The sequence below is a fragment of the Phocoena phocoena genome, chromosome 18, assembly GCF_963924675.1.
Source record: "Phocoena phocoena chromosome 18, mPhoPho1.1, whole genome shotgun sequence".
Classification (NCBI taxonomy): Eukaryota; Metazoa; Chordata; class Mammalia; order Artiodactyla; family Phocoenidae; genus Phocoena; species Phocoena phocoena.
The window spans coordinates 23395215-23421604 of record NC_089236.1 but is presented as its reverse complement, the minus strand read 5'-3'; the positions used below and the strand labels follow the sequence as shown (position 1 = coordinate 23421604).

General features: G+C 42.2%; 1 protein-coding gene across 2 annotated transcripts in view; it reads right to left on the bottom strand.

Annotated features, from left to right (window-relative positions):
- Positions 1-26390, bottom strand: part of ENOX1 (ecto-NOX disulfide-thiol exchanger 1) — a 214126-nt gene that overhangs the window by 4546 nt on the left and 183190 nt on the right. For both annotated transcript variants that reach the window (XM_065895901.1, XM_065895902.1), the window contains one exon: positions 19378-19463. In XM_065895901.1, coding sequence (XP_065751973.1) covers positions 19378-19463 — 86 coding nt within the window. The remainder of the gene's footprint in view (positions 1-19377; positions 19464-26390) is intronic.

Sequence of the window (26390 nt, the reverse complement as noted above, 5' to 3'; positions counted from 1 at the left end):
TAGTAGATACACACACAGAAAAGATAAAGGAGTCCAAACACAACACTAAAGACAGTCATCAAGTCACAAGAGAACAAAAGAAGAAAGGAAGAAAAAAGACCTAAGACCTATGTATCAACATACATGTTGATAACTACCATATGTAAACGAATTAAATGTCCCAACCAAACGACACAGACTGGCTGAATGAATACAAAAACAAGATCTGTATATGAGCTGTCTACAAGAGATCCACTTCTCAGACCTAGAGACACATGCAAACTGAAAGTGAGGGGAGGGAAAAAAGGTATTCCCAAATGGAAATCAAAAGAAAGCTGGAGGAGCAGTACTCACAGAAGACAAAATAGAGTTTAAAATAAATGCTGTTACAAGAAACAAAGAAGGACACTACACAGGGATCAAGGGATCAATCCAAGAAGAAGATATAACAATTGTAAATATATATGCACCCAACATAGGAGCACCTCAATACATAAGGCAAATACTAACAGCCATAAAAGGAGAAATCAACAGTAACAGTGGGGGACTTTTCATCAATGGACAGATCATCCAGACAGAAAGTCAATAAGGAAATACAGGCCTTAAATGACACATTAGACTTGATGGACTTAATTGATATTTATAGAAGATTCCATCCAAAAGCATCAGAATACACTTTCTTCTCAAGTGCACATGGAACATTCTCCAGGACTGATCACATGTTGGGCCACAAAGCAAGCCTCGGTAAATTTAAGAAAAACTGAAATCATACCAAGCATCTTTTCCAAGCACAGCACTGTGAGATTAGAAATCAACTACATGAAAAAAACCTGCAAAAAACATAAACACATGGAGGCTAAACAAGATGCTACTAAATAACCGATGGATCACTGAAGAAATCAAAGAGGAAATAAAAAAAATACCTAGACACAAGTGAAAGCAAAAACATTACATTCTAAACCCTATGGGACACAGCAAAAAGAATTTTAAGAGGGAAGTGTATAGTGATACGAGCTTATCTCAGGGAACAACAACAACAAAAAATCTCAAATAAACAACCTAACCTTACACCTAAAGCAACTAGAGAAGGAGGAACAAACAAAACCCAAAGTTAGTAGAAGGAAAGAAATCATAAAGAACAGAACAGAAATAGAGACTAAGAAAACAGTAGAAAAGATCAATGAACCTAAAAGCTGGTTCTTTGAAAAGATAAACAAAATTGATAAACTTTTAGCCAGACTCACCAAGAAAAAAAGAGGGCCCAAATTAATAAAATTAAAAATGAAAAAGGAGAAGTTACAATGAACACCACAGAGATACAGAGGATGAGACTAGTACGAGCAACTATACACCAATAAAATGGACAACCTAGAAGAAATAAACCAATTCTTAGGAAGGTACAATCTCCCAAGACTGAACCAGGAAGAAATGGAAAATATGAACAGACCAATTACCGGTACTGAAATTGAATCAGTGATTAAAAGACTCCCAACAAACAGAAGTCCAGTGCCAGATGGCTTTGCAGGCAAATTCTACCAAACATTTAGAGAAGAGTTAACACCTATCCTTCTGAAACTATTCCAAAGAACTGTAGAGGAAGGAACACTCCCAAACTCAATCTATGAGGCCCCCATCACCCTGATACCAAAATCAGACAAAGATACCACAAAAAGAGAAAATTACAGGCTAGTATCACTGATGAACAGAGACGCAAAAATCCTCAACAAAATACTAGCAAACTGACTCCAACAATACATTAAAAGGATCATACACCATAATCAAGTGGGATCTATCCCCGGGATGCAAGGGGCTTTTCAATATCCACAAATCAATAAGTGTGATACACCATATTAACAAACTGAATACAAACCATATGATCATCTCAATAGATGCAGAAAATGCTTTTGATAAAAATTCAACACCCATTTATGATAAAAACTCTCCAGAAAGTGGGCACAGAGGAAACATATCTCAAAATAATAAAGGCCCTATATGACAAACCCACGGCTAACATCATACTCACTGGTGAAAAGCTAAAAGCATTTCCTCTAAGATCAGGAAGAAGACAAGGATGTCCACTCTCGCCATTTTTATTCAACAGAGTTTTGGAAGTCCTAGCCACAGCAATCAGAGAAGAAAAAGAAATAAAAGACTTCTTTTCCAAATTGGAAAAGAAGTAAAACTTATATTTGCAGATGACATGATACTGTACATAGAAAATCTTACAGATGCTACCAGAAAACTATTTACTAGACCTCATCAATGAATTTGGTAAAGTCTCAGGATATGAAATGAATACACAGAAATCTGTTGCATTTCTATACACACTAACAACAAAATATCAGAAAGAGAAATTAAAGAAATAATCCCATTTAGCATCACAGCAAAGAGAATAAAATACCCTGGAATAAACCTACCTAAGGAGCCAAAAGACCTGTACATTGAAAACTGTTAAGATGCTGATGAAAGAAATTGAAGATGACACAAACAGACTGAAAGATATACTGTGTTCTTGGATTGGAAGGATCAATATTGTCAAAATGACTATACCACCTAAGGCAATCTATAGATTCTATGCAATCCCCATCAAATTACTGATGGCATTTTTCACAGAATTAGAACAAATACTTAAAAATTTTATGGACACACAAAAGACCCCGAATAGCCAAAACAATCTTGAGAAAGAAAAATGGAGTTGGAGGAATCAGGCTCGCTGACTTCAGACTATACTACAAAGCTACAGTCATCAAAACAGTATGGTACTGGTACAAAAAGAGAAATATAGATCAATGGAACAGGATAGAAAGCCTGGAAATAAGCCCACACACCTACAGTCAATTAATCTACAACAAAGGAGGCAAGAATATACAATGAAGAAAAGAGTCTTTTTAATAAGAGGTGCTGGGAAAACTGGACAGCTACATGTAAAAAAATGAAATTAGAACATTCTCTAATGCCATACACAAAAATAAACTCAAATGGATTAAAGACCTGAATGTACAACTGGATACTATAAAACTCCTAGAGGAAAACATAGGCAGAACACTCTCTGACATAAATTGCAGCAATTTTTTTTTTTGATCTCTCTCCTAGAGTAATGGAAATAAAAACAAAAATAAACGGGGCCTCATCAAACTTAAAAGCTTTTGCATAGCACAGGAAGCCATATACAAAATGAAAAGACAACCTATAGAATGGGAGAAAATATTTGCAAACAATGCAACTGACAAGGGATTAATCTCCAAAATACACAAACAGTTCATACAACTCAACAACAAAAAATCAACCCAATCAAGAAATGGGTAAAAGATCTAAACAGACATTTTTCCAAAGAAGATATACAGGTGGCCAAAAGACATATGGAACCAAACTCAACATTGCTAATTATTAGACAAATGCAACAAAGCTACAATGAGGTACCACTTCACACCAGTCAGAATGGCCATCATTAAAAACTCTACAAACGGGCTTCCCTGGTGGTGCAGTGGTTGAGAGTCCACCTGTCAATGCAGGGGACACAGGTTCAAGCTGTGGTCTGGGAGGATCCCATGTGCCGTGGAGCAACTAAGCCCGTGTGCCACAACTACTGAGCCTGTGCTCTAGAGCCCGCAAGCCACGACTACTGAACCCACATGCCACAACCACTGAACCCACATGCCACAACCACTGAATCCCACATGCCTAGAGCCCGTGCTCTGCAACAAGAGAAGCCACCGCAATGAGAAGCCTGCGCACCTCAACAAAGAGTAGCCTCTGCTTGCCTCAACTAGAGAAAGCCCACGCACAGCAACGAAGACCCAACACAGCCAAAAATAAATTAAATAAATAAATTAAAAACAAACTCTACAAATAACAAATGGTGGAGAGGATGTAGAGAAAAGGGAACCCTCGTACATTGTTGGTGGGAATGTAAGTTGGTACAGCCACTATGGAAAACAGTATGGAGGTTCCTTAAAAAACTAAAAATAGAGCTACCACATGATCCTGCAATCTCACCCCTGGGCATATATCCGAAGAAAACTATAATTTGAAAAGATACATGCACTGCATTTTTCATAGCGGGACTATTTACAGTAGCTAAAACATGGAAGCAACCTAAATGTCCATTGACAGAGGAATGGATAAAGAAGATGTGGTATATTTATATAATGGAATATTACTCAGCCATGAAAAAGAATGGAATAATGCCATTTGCAGCAACATGGATGGACTTAGAGATTATCAGACTACGTGAAGTAAGCCAGACAAAGACAAATATCATATGATATTGCTTATATGAGGAATCTAAAAAAAATGATACAAATGAACTTATATAAACAACAGATATAGACCCACAGACACAGAAAACAAACTTATGCTTACCAAAGGGGAAGTGGGGGGGAAAGGATAAATTAGAAGTTTGGGATTAACATATACACACTACTATATATAAATAAATAACCAACAAAGACCTACTGTAAAGCACAGGGAACTATACTCAATGTTTTGTAATAACCTATAAAGAAAAAGAATCTGAAAAAGAACAGATATATATCTATGTGTAACTGAATCACTTTCCTGTACACCTGAAACTAACACAACATTGTAAATCAACTATACTGCAATAAAAAAAATAACAAAAAAGTTATCAAACGAAATTCAGGAACGCATAGAAAAGATCATACCCCATGATCAAACTGAATTCATCACAGGGTCACAAGAATGGTTCAATACACAAATCAAACAATGTGACATACCACATCAACAAAAGAAAAGACAGAAATCACATGATCATCTCAAAAGATGCAGAAAAAGCATTTGATAAAATTCAGTATACATGGATAAAGAAGATGTGGCACATATATACAATGGAATATTACTCAGCCATAAAAAGAAACGAAATTGAGTTATTTGTAGTGAGGTGGATGGACCTAGGGTATGTCATACAGAGTGAAGTAAGTCAGAAAGAGAAAAACAAATACCGTATGCTAACACATATATATGGAATCTAAAAAAAAAAAAAAAAAGGTTCTGAAGAGCCTAGGGTCAGGACAGGAATAAAGATGCAGACGTAGAGAATGGACTTGAGGACACGGGGAGGGGGAAGGGTCAGCTGGGATGAAGTGAGAGAGTGGCATGGACATATATACACTACCAAATGTAAAATAGATAGCTAGTGGGAAGCAGCCGCATAGCACAGGGAGATCAGCACGGTGCTTTGTGGCCACCTTGAGGGGTGGGATAGGGAGGGTGGGAGGGAGATGCAAGAGAAAGGAGATGTGGGGATACATGTACATGTATAGCTGATTCACTTTGTTATAAAGCAGAAACTAACACACTACTGTAAAGCAATTATACTCCAATAAAGATGTTAAAAAAATATATATATATATATATGAAGAAAAGAACCCAAATACCTAAAAACTTAATGACATAAAAAAAAATTCAACATCCATTTATGATAAAAACTCTTACCAAAGTGGGTATAGAGGGAACATATCTTAACATAATAAAAGCTTTTCATGACAAACCCACAGCCAACATAATTCTCAATTGTGAAATGCTGAAAGCCTTCCTGCTCAAATCTGGAACAGGACAAAGATGCCCACTCTCACTGCTTCTATTCAACGTAGTATTGCAAGTCCTATCCACAGCAGTCAGACAAGTAAAAGAAATAAAAGGTATCCAAATTGGAAGAGAAGTAAAATTGTCATTGTATGCAGATGACATGATACTATATATAGAAAACCCTAAAATATCCACACAAAAACTATCAGAACTGATAAAATAATTCAGTCAAGTAGCAGAATACAAGATTAACATACAGAAATATGTTGCATTTCTTTACTTTACACTAACCATGAAATATCAGAAAGGGAGAGTAAAAAAAAAATCCCTTTAAAAATCACATCAACCCCGCCCCCCCCCCAAAAAAAACCTTAGGAATAAACCTGACTAAAGAGGTGAAAGACTTATGTGCTGAGAATTATAAAAGACACTGATAAAAGAAACTGAAGACGATTCAAAGAAACAGAAAAATATCCCATGCTCTTGGATTGGAAGAATTAGTACTGTTAAAATGGCCATGCTAACCAAAGCCATCTACAGATTTAATGTGAACCCTATCAAGTTACTCATGACATTTTTCACAGAACTAGAACAAAGAATCCTAAAGTTTATATTGGAACCATAAAAGACCCAGAATTGCCAAAGCAATCCTGAGGAAAAAAGGACAAAGCAGGAGGCATAACCCTCCCAGACTTCAGACAATACTACAAAGCTACAGTAATCAAAATCATGGTATTGACACAAAAATAGACATATGGATCAATGGAACAGAATAGAGAGCCCAGAAATAAACCCACACACCTACGGTCAATTAATCTTTGACAAAGGAGGCAAGAATATACAATGGAGGAAAGACAGTCTATTCAGCAAGTGGTGTTGGGAAAGCTGGACAGCCTCATGTAAGTCAACGAAGTTAGAATACTCCCTCACACCATACACAAAAATAAACTGAAAATGGCTTAAAGACTTAAATATTAGACATGACACCATAAAACTCCTAGGAGAGAACATAGGCAAAACATTCTCTGACATAAATTGTACCAGTGTTTTCTTAGGTTAGTCTCCCAAGGCAACAGAAATAAAAAGCAAAAATAAACAAATGGGACCTAATTAAACTCAAAAGCTTTTGCACAGTAAAGAAAACCATGAACAAAATGAAAAGACAACCTACAGAGTGGGAGAAAATACTTGCCAATGATGTGACAGACAAGGGCTTAATTTCCAAAATATACAAACAGCTCATCCAACTCAGTAAGAAAAAAACCAAACAACCCAATCAAAAAATGGGCAGAAGACCTAAATAGACATTTCTCCAAAGAAGGCATACAGATGGCCAATAGGCACATGGAATGATGCTCAACATTGCTAATTATTAGAGAAAATGGAAATCGAAGCTACAATGAGGTACCACCTCACACCGGTCAGAATGGCCATTATTAAAAACTCTACAAATAACAAATGCTGGAGAGGGTTTGGAGAAAAAGGAACCCTCCTACACTGCTGGTGGGAATGTAAATTGGTACAGCCACTATGGAAAACACTATGGAGCTTCCTTAAAAAACTAAAAATAGAGCTATCACATGATCCTGCATTCCCATTTCTAGACATATATCTGGAGAAAACCATAATTCGAAAAGGTACACGCACCTCAGTGTTCACAGCGGCACTGTTTACAATAGCCAAGACATGGAAGCAACCTAAGTGTATACTGACAGATGAATGGAGGAAGAAGATGTAGTATATATATATCATGAAATACTACTCAGCCATAAAAAAGAATGAAATAATGCCATTTGCAGCAGCATAGATGGACCTAGAGGTCATCACACTCAGTCAGAAAGAGATAGACGAAAACCATCTATCATTTATATGTGGAATATAAAATGTGACAGATGAACTTATTTACAAAACAGAAACAGACTCACAGACATAGAAAAGAAACTTACGGTCACCAAAGGGAAAGGGGGTGGGGAGGGATAAATGCGGAGTTTGGGATTAGCAGATACAAACTACTATATATAAAATAGATAAACAAGGTCCTACTGTATTGCACAAGGAACTGCATTCAGTATCCTATAATAAACCATAATGGAGGGCTTCCCTGGTGGCGCAGTGGTTGAGAGTCCGCCTGCCGATGCAGGGGACACGGGTTTGTGCCCCGGTCCGGGAAGATCCCGCATGCCGCGGAGCGGCTGGGCCCGTGAGCCATGGCCGCTGAGCCTGCGCATCTGGAGCCTGTGCTCCGCAGTGGGAGAGGCCACAACAGTGAGAGGCCCGCGTAACGCAAAAAAAAAAAATAATAATAAATAACCATAATGGAAAAGAATATGAAAAAGAATATGTATAGATGTGTATAACTGAATCACTTTGCCGTACACCAGAAACTAACACAACATTGTAAATCAACTATATACTTCAATTAAAAAAAAAAAACAATTAAGGGAGACTAAATAGACCAGGAAGTCAAATTAACTGTTCATTTAATATTCACATCAAAAAGATTTTACATGATACAGTCAATTTTCCTAGGCCTATGAAACAAAACTTTAGTTAAACAGAGGCAGTCCTGAAAGTTGAAATCAATTGTATTCTGAAATTTTTATATGAATTGTTTTGAAATCTGAATATATTTTTCCATAAAGCCATGTTAACGGGATTATTAGATTCCCATGTCAGCTCACAAAAGATTCATAATGAATTTGAAAAAGTAAGTTTTCTTTCAGTGAGCAATGTCCAAAGCACCTTCACCAGTATCCTGAGTTCCTTCTCACAACAATCCTGGAACATATACGGGACAGACATTATGATCTATCTTCGTGTTACAGCTGAGAAAACCGAGGGACTACAGAGGGTCGAGTGTTATATCAGAGAAAGAACTGGGGAAGAGTTCACCACATGTGGACTGGCCCCTGGCACTGGTTTGCTCTAAATGATCCCCATGACTGTCAGAAGCTGTGGGTGAAGAACCAGGGGTGTAGTGCATTCTTTCTAAGTATCAGTCACCTGGGGCACTTGTTAAAAGCACATTCCCTTTCTGACTTACTTCACTCTGTATGACAGACTCTAGGTCCATCCACCAACTACAAATAACTCAATTTCCTTTCTGTTTATGGCTGAGTAATATTCCATTGTATATATGTGCCACATCTTCTTTATCCATTCATCTGTCGATGGACACTTAGGCTGCTTCCATGCCCTGGCTATTGTAAATAGAGCTGCAATGAACATTGTGGTACATGACTCTTTTTGAATTATGGTTTTCTCAGGGTATATGCCCAGTAGTGGGATTGCTGGGTCGTATGGTAGTTCTGTTTGTAGCTTTTTAAGGAACCTCCATACTGTTCTCCATAGTGGCTGTATCAATTTACAAATACTGTATGCTAACACATATATATGGAATCTAAGGGAAAAAAAAAGAAAGGTCATGAAGAACCTAGGAGTAAGACGGGAATAAAGACACAGACCTACTAGAGCATGGACTTGAGGATATGGGGAGGGGGAAGGGTAAGCTGTGACAAAGTGAGAGAGTGGCATGGACATATATACACTACCAAACGTAAAATAGACAGCTAGTCGGAAGCAGCCGCATAGCACAGGGAGATCAACTAGGTGGTTTGTGATCACCTAGAGGGGTGGGATAGGGAGGGTGGGAGGGAGGGAGACGCAAGAGGGAGAGATATGGGGGCATATGTATATGTATAACTGATTCACTTTGTTATAAAGCAGAAACTAACACACCATTGTAAAGCAATTATACTCCAATAAAGATGTTAAGAAAAAAAAGAAAGAAGGAAAAAATGGAGAAGGGGGGGGGGAGGGAGGAAGAAACCTTTTAAATTCCCCAGCCCAGCAATAACACGGGCAGGTTCAACTCTAAGCTTTTTCTAAATGTATCTGCATATTGACCACTGGGTAGCCTGCTGTTTTCCTCAACAATTGTCCTCCGTAAGGCTCTCTACATAAACCAATATGTATGTAAATATCGTGTGTGTTGGCAGTAAAGTGTTCCATGTTAAGAATACACCACAATTTGTATTTAACCGATAAAAAAAAAAAAAAAAAAAAAGCACATTCCCTAGCCTCTTCTCTGGAGTCTCTAATTCCGCCCAGTGTGGGGTGTACCCAGATTATTGTTAATAATTGCCCCGGGTCAGGCATATTTGGGTTTACATTGAGGATTTAAATCAGATACCCCTAAATTTGCATCTGGGCTAGGCCTCGAGCGTCTGACCTTGGGCAAGTCATTTAATAGCTGTAATTCTCAGTTTCTTCATGTGTATAATAGAAATAAAAACATCTCTTTCAGCGTAATTGTGAGGATTGTTTGTAAAATGTAACGCAGGGCCTGGCGCTAATACAATCTCTCTGTATACGTCTTAGGCGATGCTGATCGAATACTACACACCAACAATCAAACCTTTTGCGGTAGATGGGTCAAGCCCTGTGTTCATAAGCCAAAGAGAGCAAGTACAGAGAAGTGTGTGGTCAAACCCAGTTTTTAGTTGGTCCAGAGGCAGTTTTCCTTAAGCTTTATGAAGTCAAGGTGTTCTCTTAACAAGCTCCCTTTTTTCTTTTGGAGGACGGTACAGGTCATCTACAGTACGTTCCAGTCCCCAGTCAAATTCAAGTGATACCCCTGGGATGAGCAGTCTTTTTCCAGATCAAGCAGAGGCCACAGAGAAACTGACAGATGGAAGGATCCCACCACACACTTGTTTCCAGCAGAGCTATCACTTTTTTTTGGAAAAGTGGCGAAGAAGCCTCGTACTGTTCGTTAGGAAGGGGAGAAAAAGCTGAATTCTCGAGGGGAAAATAAAGATCTGATTTAAAGCTAATGGCTTTGTAGGAGGCCAGCTGGGGTTAGGTCAGGCCATCCCACCTAGCAGTCCTGCAGCTGACTGTAAAAAGTGTAACATCTCACAACCACTGCGAGACTTTTCCTTGCCAGACTCTTCTTAACACTCTTTCTTTAATTCTCACCATGCTCTTCTAAGAGAGGGGATAATTTACAAATGAGGAAACTGAGGTCCAGAGTGATTAGGTAACCCAGGCAGTAAGTGTGGAGCTGAGGTGCAGATCCAGGCTCCCTGGCTATGTGCTTTGACACCGATGTCAGTACCCAAATGGGTTGGGGATTGTGGAGTGGGAATTAGAAATAATCCATTTGGTCATTGCCTCTGTGCTCATGGGTGGGGACCATGGGGGAGGTGTCCCTGTACAGGAGGGCAGAGCTCCTCTGTGATGAATACTGTTTTAGAGTGATATCAACATCAACAGCAAAAAAAACCCCTGAAAGTTCCCAGCTCAACCAGCCTATACAGTCATATGCTAATAGTTGGGCATCCCCTCCTGAACCATTCACCAAAAATTTGCAAGCAAATCATGCGGAATCTTGGCTCGCCTGTACTGAAAAGTAGCAACATCTTGTTTTCCATCGTGGCTTTTGACCTGAGCCTAGACTTCAACCACAAAGGAAGCAGAAGAAGGCATGCAGCAGGAAATAGGTAGGCACCACTTCCTGAGTCCTCGCTGTGGGCCAGGCACAGCGTACATGCTTTAAGTGTATTATCTCATCAAAAAGTTCATTAAACAAGCAAATAAACCTTTCACTTGCTGGAAGAAAGAAATGTAGAGGCAAAAGATCAGATTCCAGTCATGGAATGACCAGTAACCAGCTTCACCATCTTGCCTAAGTCACTTAATCTCTTTGGGTATTTTCTCATTTGCAAGACAAGGGAATTGGAAAGAAGCTCATCAGATGCTCTAAGGACTTGGATTTGAGTGCTGGCCCTACCATGTATTAGCACCGGTCTTCGGGCAAGCCATTTAAAATTCATCTGTCCACTAGGTTGTGGCAAAGATCTCAAACTGAGAGAATGTAATAGGTCTTTTGTGCACTTTCAAGCACAAAACAAACGGCAGCCAACACTTAGTAGCGCTTACTGTGTGCCAGATACGGCTGTGAATGCTCTTCATATATTAAGTCATTTAACACACATTATAGCCCATAAAAAAACCTGTTTTATAGACAGTGAAACTAAGGTTACAGAGACGTTAAATAAGTTGTCCAAGGTCACACAGCTAAGAAGTAGTGAAACTAGGATTTGAAATTCTCATAATTACTTAGTTTGAATAACCAATTAGCCAGAAATGAGCATAATGAAAATTGGTGTCCTCAGAAGTAGTGAACTCTCAGTTGCTGTTGGTAGTACAAGGTAACAGCCTGATTCTGCCACGAAGATGTAAATAATGTGGACAGGGATGTGTCACAATTACGGAGCAGTCACCCTCCAATGAAATCCCATCTAAAATATCCATTTAAAAAAAAAATAACAAGCTTCTGTACAGCAAAGGAAACCATCCACAAAGTGAAAAGACAACCTACCGAATCTGAGAAAATATTTGCAAAGCATATGTCTGATAAAGGGTTAATATTCAAATTATATAAAGAACTCATAAGCTCAATAGCAAAAATACAAATAATCCAATCAAAAAATGGGCAGAGGATCTGAATAGACATTTTCCAAAGAAGACATACTGATGGCCGATAGGTACATGAAAAGGTGCCTAACATCACTGATCATCAGGGAAATGCCAACGAAACCACAATGAGATATTATTGTAAATAATCTAGAGATGATTTAAAGTATAGGGAGGATGTATAGGGTATATGCAAATACCAAGTCATTTTATATAAAGGACTTGAGCATCTATGGATTTTGGTAGTCACAGGGGTTCCTGGAACCAATCCCCTGCAGATACCAAGGGACAACTCTATTCGGGAACCAATAAAAGGAGCCTGATGAAAAAAAAAAATCCATTTAATAAGGCGCTCAGCTAAATTCTAGAGCATTTCCCTAAAGACGTTTATATCTCATGTGAGAAGAAAAATGAAGGAGAAACTGCTTTCACGTTAGTCTGATGGTTTCTAAACCTTTTCCCTACCCTGACGAAATAACCTATACGACATGTGACATTTTGGGATCTCCAAGACAAAGTCGAGAGAAAATTCAGTTTGTCCTTCTGTTTTACCCTATGGCCAAAGAATTTTTACTTGACAAATATCTTCATTTACTTTAATTCTGTTTCCTTCTCTTCCTTATAAAAATGTGTCAGCTCTTGTGATACTGCCTTCACAATATCCTTTCTCTTCCTACCAATCATTTCAAGACCACTGGTCTTGAGACCTGAAATCGTCATGGAGTCCTCACATAAACAAAGCATCTGGCACTCACTGGCTGAACTCAGAGTGAGAGGTATCCGTTTCCCCACCAGGTGTGCAGGATTCCCTTCCCCATATCCCTTCTGAGGTCAGGGATCCTCTCTAAGCTCCTGTTTGTCATAGATGGAACACCGCGGTCCAGGGAAGGGCTGCTGCTGGCCCAGCTGGTGAGTGGAGGGGCTAGAACTCAGTGCAGGGTTTCTGATGCTGATCCAGCCCTGCCTTCACAGCACTGGATTCACTCTCTCACAAGGATACTATTAGGCGAATCAGATACACGTGGCTAAGAGAGTCCCGTGTGGCATTACGATATAGATCAGAAAGGTGCCGTGACTATGAAATCTCATTTTCCCATATACCACGTAGTGGTGCTGTAGAAACTGGGGAGGACTCTCACAAACACGATGCTTTTATTACCCTCTTACCCAGCTGGCTTTTATTCTAAGAAACTGGGGGTCTCTGTCCTTTTAGTCTTTGATGTTGTCAGTGGATCCCTCCACTCCTATTTTGTTTAAAATTTTCTAACATTTATTCTTTTAGAAAGGATTGATTTGCTCTAATTGAAAAGGAAAGATGAGAAGGAAATAAAGGCTCCGTGTAACCAAGGGGCTTGTGTGGTGGCAATACCACAGAGGTAGTTTGAAATTTGACTTATTTTCTGATTTGCTGACTCTAGCTCAAGCCCATTGCCTCCTTGCCGGGCCGCTGAGCATGTGCATAAATTGACGTGGGCCGGCATAAATCAATTGTTCTGCGGGTGGTCGGCTCCATGCCCCGTATCAGTCAGGCAAGGCAGGCAAGTGGAGAGCGAGCGGTTCCTGTTTGGGGGACTGAGCGGGTGGTCGGCTCCATGCCCCGTATCAGTCAGGCAAGGCAGGCAAGTGGAGAGCGAGCGGTTCCTGTTTGGGGGACTGAAAAGACACCGACATAGGCTTTGTCAAGGCTGGAGAGTCAGAGAAGCCAACTGCAAAGCCAGATTTCCTTCCATAGGATAAACTGACGGTTAGCCTTTAGCGCACATTTAAATCTTGTTCATCCTCATATCCCGGGGCAGATCACACAGACACCTTGCAACAGACATCTGCAGAGAGAGATACAGAACGTAGGTGGGGAGGGAGGAAGGACACAGAGGAAGAGGTATGAGAGGAAACAGGAAAGAAGATAAACAGAAGTGAGGACTTAGGAAAAGAGAAGGAAAGGACTGGAAGGAAGAGGAGCAGGGAGGAAGGCAAGGAGGTACGAGGAAAAGAACAGGGAAGAAGGAAGAAGATAAACAGAGGGAAAGAATTAGAAGGAGCAAAGGAAGGCTCTGGATGGAAGATGAGGGAAGGAAGGAAGGAGAGAAAGAGGAGAAAGGGGAGACATGCAGCAAGGACAGCTGAAGTGCCCCAGAGGAAACCAGGAGCACGAACACGGACTCAAGGGCACCGCCTGGTGGTCATGACCCTTATGTACTTCGCCCTTCTCCAACTCCTATTTCACTCAGTATCTATCTGCCTGCCAAATCTAGCACTTCATTAGTTGACATCTGATTCTCAAGTTAGTTCATAAATATACCATTTGCTCATTTAGACTATAAGCTTTTTTTTTTTTTTTGCGGTACACGGGCCTCTCACTGTTGCGGCCTCTCCCGTTGCGGAGCACAGGCTCCGGACGCGCAGGCTCAGCGGCCATGGCTGGGGCACGAACCCGTGTCCCCTGCATCGGCAGGCGGACTCTCAACCACTGTGCCACCAGGGAAGCCCCTAGACTACAAGCTTTTTGAGAGCAGGGTCTTTTCTTAGATTTCTTTTGTGCCCTGGCCACTCCCCGTTCTGTTCTGCCTAGTCCCTAGACAGTGCTGGGTTTGTGAAAAGCAGTGACTTAGCCGACCAGTCACTGGGTCCCTGGTGACCTTGTCAATTTCTCTTGCTGTGAAAGAGCAGCTTCCTTTCCACTTTTCCCGCAGCCAGATGGAAGTCTCGTTACCTCCGAAGTTTCATATGCCTTATGCTTTCCAGAGGTGCTGTGATGTCTAGAAAACACATTCACGATAGCCTGTCTAAGCAACAGAAAACTCACTCACTCATTAACATACTGTGACACGTGGCTATTCAGGAGAACACCAGAATATACACACTATTAAAGATTATTCAGGTGGGCCATCTTACAAACACTACTTGGAACATTTTCTCCAACCTTACTGCCTAGCTAGCTGTCATCTGGGAAAGAACGCCCTTCAATTAAGGCTGATTTGAACCTCCTTGGAACTGACAAGATAGTCTGTGTTTCAGAGGTATGCTTCTAGTATACAAATGCAAATGGTTTGCCCCTTTGGTGGGAAATGAACACTTCACGAGCGCCCAAGCCTGTTACCAGACACGGTGTCATGCCAAAAATGGCAACTCTTTCTAAAAAAACTCCAGTCTCTGTGGCCACATTACATTGAGTCTGGTTTCAGAATCAAATCTTCCACTTCGTGGGTTTTGGGAAGAGGCTGCCGGGGTGCAGAGGCGGGAGCCAGACACACTCGGAGAACTGGGTCTTAATCTCTTAGACAACACATAAATTGGGGGGAGAGCAGAGGACTCCCTCCTCTTGCCTGTAAGACTGAAAATGCTCATCCACTGCTGTTCAAACGTGACTTCCTTGCTTCCCTGCTTCCTTCCTAGGAGCAGTGAGTGACCTTGAACGGCTTTGGGCTGATGTGAGAGGTTCTAGATACTGATCAGAAACCATTTTCAAGACAGTGTTGCCTGTGTGGAAGAGCTTACCTGCCCATGCCCAAGGCATGAGTATTTTTTTTTGTTTTTTTTTGCAGTATGCGGGCCTCTCACTGCTGCGGCCTCTCCTGTTGCGTGGCACAGGCTCCGGACGCGCAGGCTCAGCGGCCATGGCTCACGGGCCCAGCCGCTCCGTGGCACGCGGGATCCTCCCGGACCGGGGCACAAACCCGTGTCCCCTGCATCAGCAGGCGGACTCTCAACCACTGCGCCACCAGGGAAGACCCCCCACCAAGGCATGAGTTTTGGCTCAGCAAAGCTTCAAGAAGCCATCTCCTCTGACCACCACGGCCCTGCCTCCCTCTGAATGCAACTTTCTGACTTGGTCACATATTTCTGATACAAGAAAGCTGAGCGAATGAGAGTGGTTTAGAAGAGGCAGAGGAGACAAAGTAATATGCAAATATCGTTCTCAAGAGCAGAAATCGTATGTAACTGGAAAATGGCCTGTTTGGGGATACACAGTTTTAGGGACCCAAGTGCAATTTACATGCCCAGACTAATTTAAATCAGTTCCTGTCTCCCCTTCCATTTCTGATCATTCATATACCCAGCTGTGGCCTTTGGGGAAATCCTAAGAAAAACGGCTCTGTTACAGGCTGGACGGAGCCTGCTTTCCTTCTTCCCGTCCGCACAGGGGAAGGCAGAATCTAAATGTTATCTTAACAAAAGTCGTGGTAATAGCGATGCTGTCTGATCTCAAGGAAACTGTGTTATGCTAAGTGGAATTTTTAAAAAGCTCTTTCACCAGAGTCAGCAAACCTCCTGTGTTGCGAAGGCCAGGCCGAGTCCCCTGCTTTAATGCAGCATCCCCCTGACACCCGGTTCGTTTCTGATTAACCGGAGCAGGTGCCCCAGGCCGCTGTGCAGGAGAACCTCAGCGTCGGGGTCTGGCAGCAGCTCCAGGATTATGAGCCTTCTGGCAGTCGGTGCAGGTACAAGGCCCTGGTGGATACTTAGAGGGCAAACCTCTCATTATTTTGTTTTCTGCTTAAAGCCCCAAGGATATGGAACTCCAGGATACAGCAGTAATTTGCTCTCTGGATTAAAAAGTCTAAGTATCCTCTCAGCCTCACTGGGATAGAAAGAATATCCGGTCCAATCCCTGGCACCCAGGAGTTTTAGTCAGAACACTTTTTGACATATTTTCTGGCGTGCGGGAAGAATTTGACAGCTCCACTGAGCATTCTGTCCAGGAGGTGAAGGGCTGTCTGGGAGAGACCGAGACCCTGTATATTTCCTCTGTGAGGGAAATACCTTCTTTATTATCTTCTAAAATAAAGGTATCAGTCTGAGATGAAACGGAATTCCCTTTGACCGAATCCCTTCCGGAAAGGCCCATCATCTAAGGACCAGAGACCAGGTGTGTGAATTCTCTCCTTACTGAGGGAGACCACACAGATCTCACCCGAGCGAGTGAAGGATGGACACCGTCCTGCAGGGAAGAATAGAACAAGAGCTCCTACCCATCAAATAATCAATTATACCTGGACGTGTACGCGCGCACACACACGTATGCAACTCACACGTGAACGCGCCTTTCACAGACCTACAGATCATCAACCTGCACTGATGGGCCAGAGGAGACAGGAGCCCTACAATTCTTAGATGAATGATGAGTGGGTTCCTTGGCCATTTCAGCTCATACTGAAACAACCACTACTTCTTCACAAAGGCTTCCCACTTGGGATTTCCAGAAAGGGAAGGAAAGAAATGTCAACAATACAAGGGAAGGATGGATAATAGCAACAATAGGAATTATGTCTTGAGGGCTTACTCTATGCCAAGCACAGTGGTGCAAGTGGCCTTTCATTTAATCCTCCGGGCAAAGGTAGTGGTGATATTATGAAGAATGGTATTGGAGAAGGAAAAACGAAGTAGGTCTTCAAGGCTTTCTTTCAACAAAGTAACATCGTATCACTCCTCCTCATTTCATCTGAGTTCAAAGGAGTGTTTTCTGTCACCCTCCCCTCCCCCCGTGGAAGTGAGGGGAGGCCACAGGGAAGGCAATGACGTGATTCCGAACGTCAAGACTCTTCCAGTCTCCTCTTTCCATCTCACTCTGTATGGTCTGCCCTGTCACCAGCTGCGGGAGAATAAGAGGGCATGGATCTCTATGCCTGAAAAACACGTTTTGTTCCAGATGACTTCTCTCAAAGCTGAAGTATAAGACCCATTAGAAAGGTCAAGTGCAAGCAATCCCACTACTGGGCATATACCCTGAGAAAACCATAATTCACAAAGAGTCATGTACCAAAATGTTCATTGCAGCTCTATTTACAATAGCCCGGAGATGGAAACAACCTAAGTGTCCATCAACAGATGAATGGATAAAAAAGACGTGGCACATATATACAATGGAATATCACTCAGCCATAAAAAGAAACGACATTGAGCTATTTCTAATGAGGTGGATAGACCTAGAGTCTGTCATACAGAGTGAAGTAAGTCAGAAAGAGAGAGACAAATACCGTATGCTAACACATATATATGGAATTTAAGAAAAAAAAATGTCATGAAGAACCTAGGGGTAAGACAGGAATAAAGACACAGACCTACTAGAGCGTGGACTTGAGGATATGGTGGGGGGAAGGGTAAGCTGTGACAAAGCGAGAGAGAGGCATGGACATATATACACTACCAAACGTAAGGTAGATAGCTAGTGGGAAGCAGCCGCATAGCACAGGGAGATCAGCTCGGTGCTCTGTGACCACCTGGAGGGGTGGGATAGGGAGGGTGGGAGGGAGGCAGACGCAACAGGGAAGAGATATGGGAACATATGTATATGTATAACTGATTCACTTTGTTATAAAGCAGAAACTAACACACCACTGTAAAGCAATTATACTCCAATAAAGATGTAAAAAAAAAAAAGAAAGAAAAAGAAAGGTCAGGCGGTTGTGGGATTGTGAATTGGTAAGATCATCTGAATCAAAATTAGATGACAGTGTAGCAGTGTAATCGATACTGACCACTGAAGATTCAGAATGACTGTATGTGTGTGTATTCAGGTCAGCGAGCTGTGGGCCCGGTCCTGCACATCCCAGGCGCTTTGCTGTGCTCTATGGAAGAGCTTCTTACTTCCATTTTCCTTCTCAGCAGGACACTTAGCAAACTGCCCAGGGACAGGCCTAGCATCTCTGTCCCCTTCCAGGGCTCCCCAAGGCAGTACTGGTGAACGCCATCACTTGATTTTCACAGAGGCCTCTCTCACTATTCACTGGAATTTGATACATAAATTGAGCTCTTTCTGTCCCTTCTCTTTCGGCGCACAAACACCCCAATGGGCTAGGAGGGCAGCTGGTCTGCAGAGGAGGAAAACTAGCCTCACGGAAATGAGGAGTGATGTCCTGACCCTGGGTATGACCCTCGAGGGGCATAACTGAGAGGAACTTTTGTAGTCTTTTTTTTTTCCAAAAAACCACCATTAATACAGTTTTCTTGAGAGTCATATCAGAGTTTTATGTTATTTGAGGTGATTTTTCCTCTGTTGTGTGGAGCCCTTAACATAGAATCCTGTGAGAACATGGTCTAAGGATAATGCCCCATCAGTCACCCTGACATGATTTCTCCGTTGTCGTGGGAACTTTCAGGCCAACCTGCACTTTTAAATCCCTCATATGCTTTTCAAAATAATTTGGCATGTGCTGAAAGTAACTGTTATTTTCGATAACTGCTTTTCTTTCTACAAAGACAAAAGCAAGTGAAAAGAAGACAACTCTCTACCAGAAACTGAGTCCTTGTGAAGAAGTACAGATAAACCTCCTATACGCTATGATATCCCTAACGCAGCTCACGCAGCTTCGACCTGCAGCCAGCAGTCAACATGCTACATTTCAGCAACGCAAGTTGAGAAAAAGGCTTTACCTTGGAGTCCAGCTGCTGCATGTATGACCAGAGGTATTCTATGTTGGCTCCAAAAGGGTGGACGTGAAGAAACGTTGATATGATGCCTGCATTAAAAAGACAAACACCGGACATTACTGACAGACACCGGACATTACTGAGAGGCAAATAAAAGGCTCAGGCGAATAATGCCATCTGACCCCAGTGACGGTTTTGTCAGGCTGAGTCGCGGTCTTGCCATTTCTAACGGCTCTCGGCAAGCATTCAATAACTGCACATTTTGAAGACGGTAACGGTAACACGGCCAACAGAACACTGTCTCCCGGAACTACAGTAGTTGGAAAAGCGAGACTCTAAGAAAACACATGGATGAATGAAGGTATTTCTAAACAAAGGCTCCTGGAAGCCTTTCAACGACCAATTTTATGCTTGATTTGCCAATATAAACTTGTAGTTATTGGAAGGATAAAATGATCCCTTTTCTTTCCCTCACTAGACTGCAGTAGGAAAACGGCTCCTACAGCTGTGTCAAATTCCCCTGATAATTACAGCTGCTGGTTACAAAGGGGATTTAATCCATATTTCCCCTCACTGCCACTGAGGCAGGCACAAATCCTCTGCTGTCTCCCCCTGGATCTCGCTGTTGTTTTAAGGGAGCTAGCCTGCTCTCTCCTTCTCGCTGCTGTAATTTACAAGATCATTTTAAAAGGCCCAGGAACGGACGGTTTGGCTGGAGTCTGATTATAAATCAGAGGGCTTTTCCATCGTGAAATTCAACTGTCAACACCGCACGGACAGATGGAAAGCTGAACGGTAGCGTCGAGGCTGACGTAAAAGCATTACCCTCCTACCCTCCATGCTCTTACAACCAGAAGCAAAATGGTGAAAATGGGGACGTCAGCTCCATAGGCTGTATGCTTCTATCTGTCAAGAAACTGGGTTCAGACCGACACTTTTGGCTTGCAGGTGGCCTTGGATTGACCTGGGATAGGGTCTCATGGCCCCCCGATCTCCTGTGTGATGCTTGCGATGCTCTGGATGAGTGTCGGTTTTTAAAGAAAAGTTCTCCGTTTATCCTTAGGCTGAGAGCAGAGACCCAAAGAGTCTACACAAGTACTTTCGAGACCTATCCTCAGAACGCTGCTTTTATGTGGGTTTTCTTGGTGGACAGTGAAATGAGGAACACAGACGATTAGTTAACATTTCTCCATAAAGCTAAAACCTCAGTCTTCAGAGACTGACCTTTTCCCTGAAATATAAGGAACTACTGTTTGATTCTGAGATTATGTTCTTCGTTTTTTGTTAAAATGTCCTTCTCTTATGAAATAATGGTGATGACAGAAGGTAACAATGGTAGTTTTAATCTCTTTAAGTGGCCAATAGCCATTTTTAATATATGTAAGTGGGATTGTTTTGTCCCCTCTCCTACCACTTTGATAATTTATGTTTTAACTGTATAGACCTGGCAACTACTTCCCTGTGTCTGAAATTCTCAAATCTCGTGAGGCGGCACTGTAAGTCAGTGCGTTACCAATAAGAGTTCAAGTATAGAATCCCATGAATGATTTACTTAGAAAATAAATTAGAATAGAAGTATTTAAAAAAATAACATTTTCATTTGCATTCCTTAAGTGGGAGAGAGGGGGCAGAATTCTTATGGGGAATTGATTTTTTTTTTTTTTTTTTTTTGGCCTCGCCATGCTGCGTGGCTTGTGGGATCTTAGTTCCCCGACCAGGGATTGCACCTGGGCCCTCAGGAGTGAAAGCACCGAGTCCTAACCGCTGGACTGTCAGGGAATTCCCAAGGGGAACTGCTTCTATTTCAGGATGGTGAGTGGGGCTTTCCCTGCTGTCCCAGGCTGAGGACAAGTGGTGCTATGTCTACTGCTTTCCACAGAGAGCCTCCAACAAACGGTAGGCAGACCCCTGCCCCCTATAAGGAGGAAAGGAGGATGGGGAAGGGAGAAGCAGTCAGTGCTGGCTGGCTTTTGAGAAGGCAAGGGTGTTCCCAGTGAGAAGCTTTTCTCTTCTCTTAAATGCGATGCTCCCAGGGAGCGCCTCAAGAGAGCGGCTTGTAGAGACTGGGGATGGGGGGGGGCCCTGCGAGGCGGCCATTCCTTTCCTTGGCTGGACTTCCGCTTAGGCCGCAGACTGACTAATCTGGCTTTGTGCCAGCCGAGCACAGGGGAGGCGGTGGGGTGCTGTAGCCTTGGGTGACAAGAATGTGTGAGTTTCCCATGGGACAAGGGGGTATCTCAGAAGGTAGACGGGCTTGAGCAGCCTTTCAAGTATCCCAGGGCCCCAGCAAATAGAGAAGAACATTTTTTATGTTAATATCCCTACAGGACAAAGAATCATCAACATCTCCTGGATAACCTGCAGCCTCTCCTATAAATGCCCCTGGGAGTGTGACATGAAGTCAGTTAAATGCCTCCAATAGAATGAATAGGATGGTTCAGAAGAGGATGGGGGTGGGGGCTATGGGGGAGTGGCTGACAACTCTTTTTTTTTTTTGCCGTAGGTGGGCCTCTCACTTTTGTGGCCTCTCCCGTTGCAGAGCACAGGCTCCGGACACGCAGGCTCAGCGGCCATGGCTCACGGGCCCAGCCGCTCCGCGGCATGTGGGATCTTCCTGGACCGGGGCACAAGCCCGTGTGCCCTGCATCGGCAGGCGGACTCTCAACCACTGCGCCACCAGGGAAGCCCAGACAACTCTTGACCTAAGAAGATGAAGGAGGAAATTCAGGGATACCAGAAGTGGGAGGACCTGGGGTGGCCGCTTTTCTTGCCTCTGTGATGACGGCCTCCCTCACTGTTTACTGTCCCACAGCCCTAATCTTGGGTCTGTAACCCCAAGGAACTCTGCCCTTAGACAGTATTCGTGTGTTCTGGAATAGCAGAATAGTAGCAGGAATATAGTATACAGTTATAATACATGAACTTATCCTCTTGAACTGAGAATGGCCAGTGTACTTCTTTAAAATTTCTACTCTTCTATTATTGACAAATCAGGAGAAATAAGAACCTTAAAAATTGCTACCAGTACTAACCAAGGATGTAGTACTCTTTCAAATACCAGGTAACTTTGAGGAATTATTCATCAGTGATTCCTGCCCTTAACTCATCCTGTTATGAATTCAGGACAGAGTAACTTGGATATTTTGGGCATGCAAACTTTTTATTGAAACTATTTTGCTCATAAAGCTAAGGGGAAAATGCACATGTGATTTCTATATATCTTTCTAAAATCAGATTAGAAATCCTAATCCGGACCTGAGTATTTTTCCCTAGGAGAGTGTTTAGAACCATCTTGGTGGTAGCTGATATTAACAAGCCATTAGCTTTTCCTTATAAAAGTTGAGCAGTTGCCACTAAAGACGTGTGGGGTCAAAGCAGGTAGTTAAATAAAGGTTTTCCAAGCTTTTCCTCTGGATGGCAACCAGGTTCTTCAGTATCGCTAGAGATGCAGTGGAAATGGGAACACCCTTAGTCATCATCCCCCAAGTACTGCACCCCTCCTCCCCCCCTTGATCCTGCCCACGCCAGTGGCATCACAGAAGCATCAGTCACGGCGTCTGAGAAAATGTAGTTTCTAGGCCCTGGCTCTGGATCAGATTCACTTCGGGGAAGCTTCCTAAACAATCAAACTAAAGTCTCTTAAAGCTCCTTTAAAGGAACTGGGATATTTCCTGAGAATGGGGGGGGGAAAAAAAAAAGGATAGTTGTAACTCAAAATCCAATGAAAAATGCTACCAACCCAGAATTGGAAACTATTTATGGTTCTCTGGAAGACCATAAACACTGTAAAGGCTGGGTAAAAGGAGCACTAGGAACTGAGGGTGGAGAGCTCAGCCATTGCTGAACTGGTGGGTCTCCAAAGGGATGACTCGAGAATTGGTCTTGGCCGGTTCCATGGAGAAGCGAGGTCTCCACATTGAAGAATGGGCTTCCCAACAGTGGAAAATACAACTGTAAGTAGCTAATTTAAGAAAATAAAGAAGGAATAGAGGAGGCTGTCAGTACTCTTGAGTTTCCTGTACAGTTCAGGGCCTGAAACACTACTTTAGAAAGATACACAAACCAGCTCCAGACAACATGTGGCAAATCCCTCATTAGGAAGAGGCCCATTTAAACAAGCACATAAAGGCATTCTGAGCTTTTCCCACCAACATCATCTAGTTTATTCTCATGTTTAGATGTCACCGAGACCAAGGGAGTGACATTTCAATTAACCAAGTAGTGCTAGATTTTTACTGGTTCATTTCCTTAGCAGCAATTAGATGCCAAGGTTCTAGGGACACAGCATTGCCCAGACTGACAAGGTTCCTGCTCTTGGAGAACTTACATTCTAGGTAAGCAACACAGACGATAAATGCGAAGATGAAAAAAGGAGATATTTTCAGAGAGTGGTGGGCATATTGCAGAAAACAAAACAGGTAATAAGACAGGAGCGGGGAGTATCCTCAAGCTTGGTGGAGGGCTGCTTTATAGGAGGTCAAGGAAGGTGAATTTGTCCGTGTGTCAGATGAAGAGGGGTCAGCCACAGAGAGCCTGGGGGAAGGTGACTCAGGTATAGGCACCAGCGAGTGCAAAGGACCTGAGGTGGAAATGGGGTGGCAGGAACAAACTTGGTTTCAGAGTGGTGCAGCATGTGTTTAGAGGTAGGTGGGGAGCCAGATCACGTAGGGCCCCAGTGTAAGGGGGCTGGATTAAGCTCTAAACATAGCAGGAAACCAATGGGAGGGTTCTTAGCAGGGGCATGATAGGAGCTGAATTATGTTTTCAGATTTTCTTTCAAGCTGCTGTATGGTGAATAGACAAAAGGGAAACTGGGAAACCAATCAGAAGTGTTTGCAACAACCAATGGATCACTGAAGAAATCAAAGAGGAAATAAAAATACACCTAGAGACAAATGACAACAAAAACACCACGATCCAAAACCTACGGGACACAGCAAAAGCAGTTCTAAGAGGGAAGTTTATAGTGAGATAAGCTTACATCAGGAAACAAGAAAAATCTCAAACAAACAACCTAACCTTACACCTAAAGCAATTAGAGCAAGAACAAACGAAACCCAGCATTAGTAGAAGGAAAGAAATCATAAAGATCAGAGTAGAAATAAATGAAATAGAGGCTTAGAAAAAAATAGAAAAGATCAATGAAACAAAAAGCTGGTTCTTTGTAAAGATAAACAAAGTTGATAAACCTTTAGCCAGACTCATCAAGAAAAAAAGAGAGAGGGCGCCAAGTCAATAAAATCAGAAATGAAAAAGGAGAAGTTACAACGAACACCACAGAGATACAGAGGATCACAGGAGACTGGTATGAGCAACTATACACCAATAAAATGGACAACCTAGAAGAAATGGACAAGTTCTTAGAGACATACAATTTCCCAAGACTGAACCAGGAAGAAACAGAAAACATGAACAGAACCATCACCAGCACTGAAATTGAATCAATAATGTGAAAACTTCCAACAAACAGAAGTCCAGGACCAGATGGCTTCACAGGCGAATTCTACCAAACATTTAGAGCAGAGTTAACAGCTGTCCTTCTGAAACTCTTCCAAAAAATTGCAGAGGAAGGAACACTCCTGAACTCATTCTGTGAGGCCACCATCACTATCACCCTGATACCAAAACCAGACAAAGATATTTTACCAAAAAATGAAAACTACAGGCCAGTATCACTGATGAACATAGATACAGAAGTCCTCAACAAAATACTACGAAATCAACTCTTAACAGCACATTAAAAGCATCATACACCAGGATCAAGTGGGATTTATCCCAGGACGCAAGGATTCTCCGGTATCTGCAGATCAGTCAATGTGATGCACCACGTTAACAACTGAAAGCTACAAACCATGTGGTCGTCTCAGTAGATGCAGAGAAAGCTTGTGATAAAATTCAACACCCACTTAGGATAAAAACTCTCCTGAAAGTGGGCACAGAGGGAACCTACCTCAACATAATATACAGATTTCTTTTTCTCTTGTGGACTCTTATTCTTAAAATTGTATTGATACTGGCACAGAAACAGATATATAGATCAATGGAACAGGACAGAATAGCCCAGAAGTAAACCCACACACTTATGGCCAATTAATCTATGATAAAGGAGGTAAGAATATACAGTGGAGAAAAGACAGTCTCTTTCACAAGTGGTGCTGGGAAAGCTGGACGTCGACATGTAAAAGAATGAAATTAGAACATTCTCCAACACCATACACAAAAATAAACTTAAAATGGGTTAAAGACTAACCGTAAGACTGGATACCATAAAAGTCCTAGAGGAAAACACAGGCAGAACACTCTGACATAAATCACAGCAACATTCTTTTGGATCTGTTTCCAGGAATCTCAGCTCTGCAGAGGAATAGATGTCTCTAGACACAGTCATATTAGCTGGAAACCTACAGAGGACTGACCAGAAGTTGAGAGCCATCAGGGAGGGGTTATGTGAAATCTGGGTCTCCCACTAAGCCACTAGGGGACAGTTGTCTGTGGGTGGCTGCAGAGTGACAAAGCATTTACGAGACGTGGAGAGAGACAAGACTGGGAGTGGGTAGCAGAAGAGGGAGCAAACACTTGTGGTTTGGTCTGATGTTTCTAAGTGCCTTGGGATTCTAAAAACCTTTAATTTTCCAAAAAGCCCTTTTTCCTACTTATTCGGTGATTATAATACCTGATCTTGTACAGTTAGGTTTTTAGTTTTTTAAAAAAATATCTGTCTTTCTGTCTTATTTTAACTAAACTCCTGAGACTGTATTTGGGCCTTTCAGTAAATTGTTCCTTGTATCTGAAATGGCCTTGACAACTCCCCATCTAACCAGAGGAAACTCTATTCATCCTTTAGGGCTCCCTCAACTGTCCTTTCTTCCCACAAGGCATCTGCAGCAGAAATAGCTCCTTCTCTGTATTTCTGATTTTAGTTTCATGGTCACTAACTACTTTCTTTCTCACTAGTCTATAAAATTCTTGAGGGAAGAGATCACCTTATCACCACCGTCCGCTAAGATACATCCTGG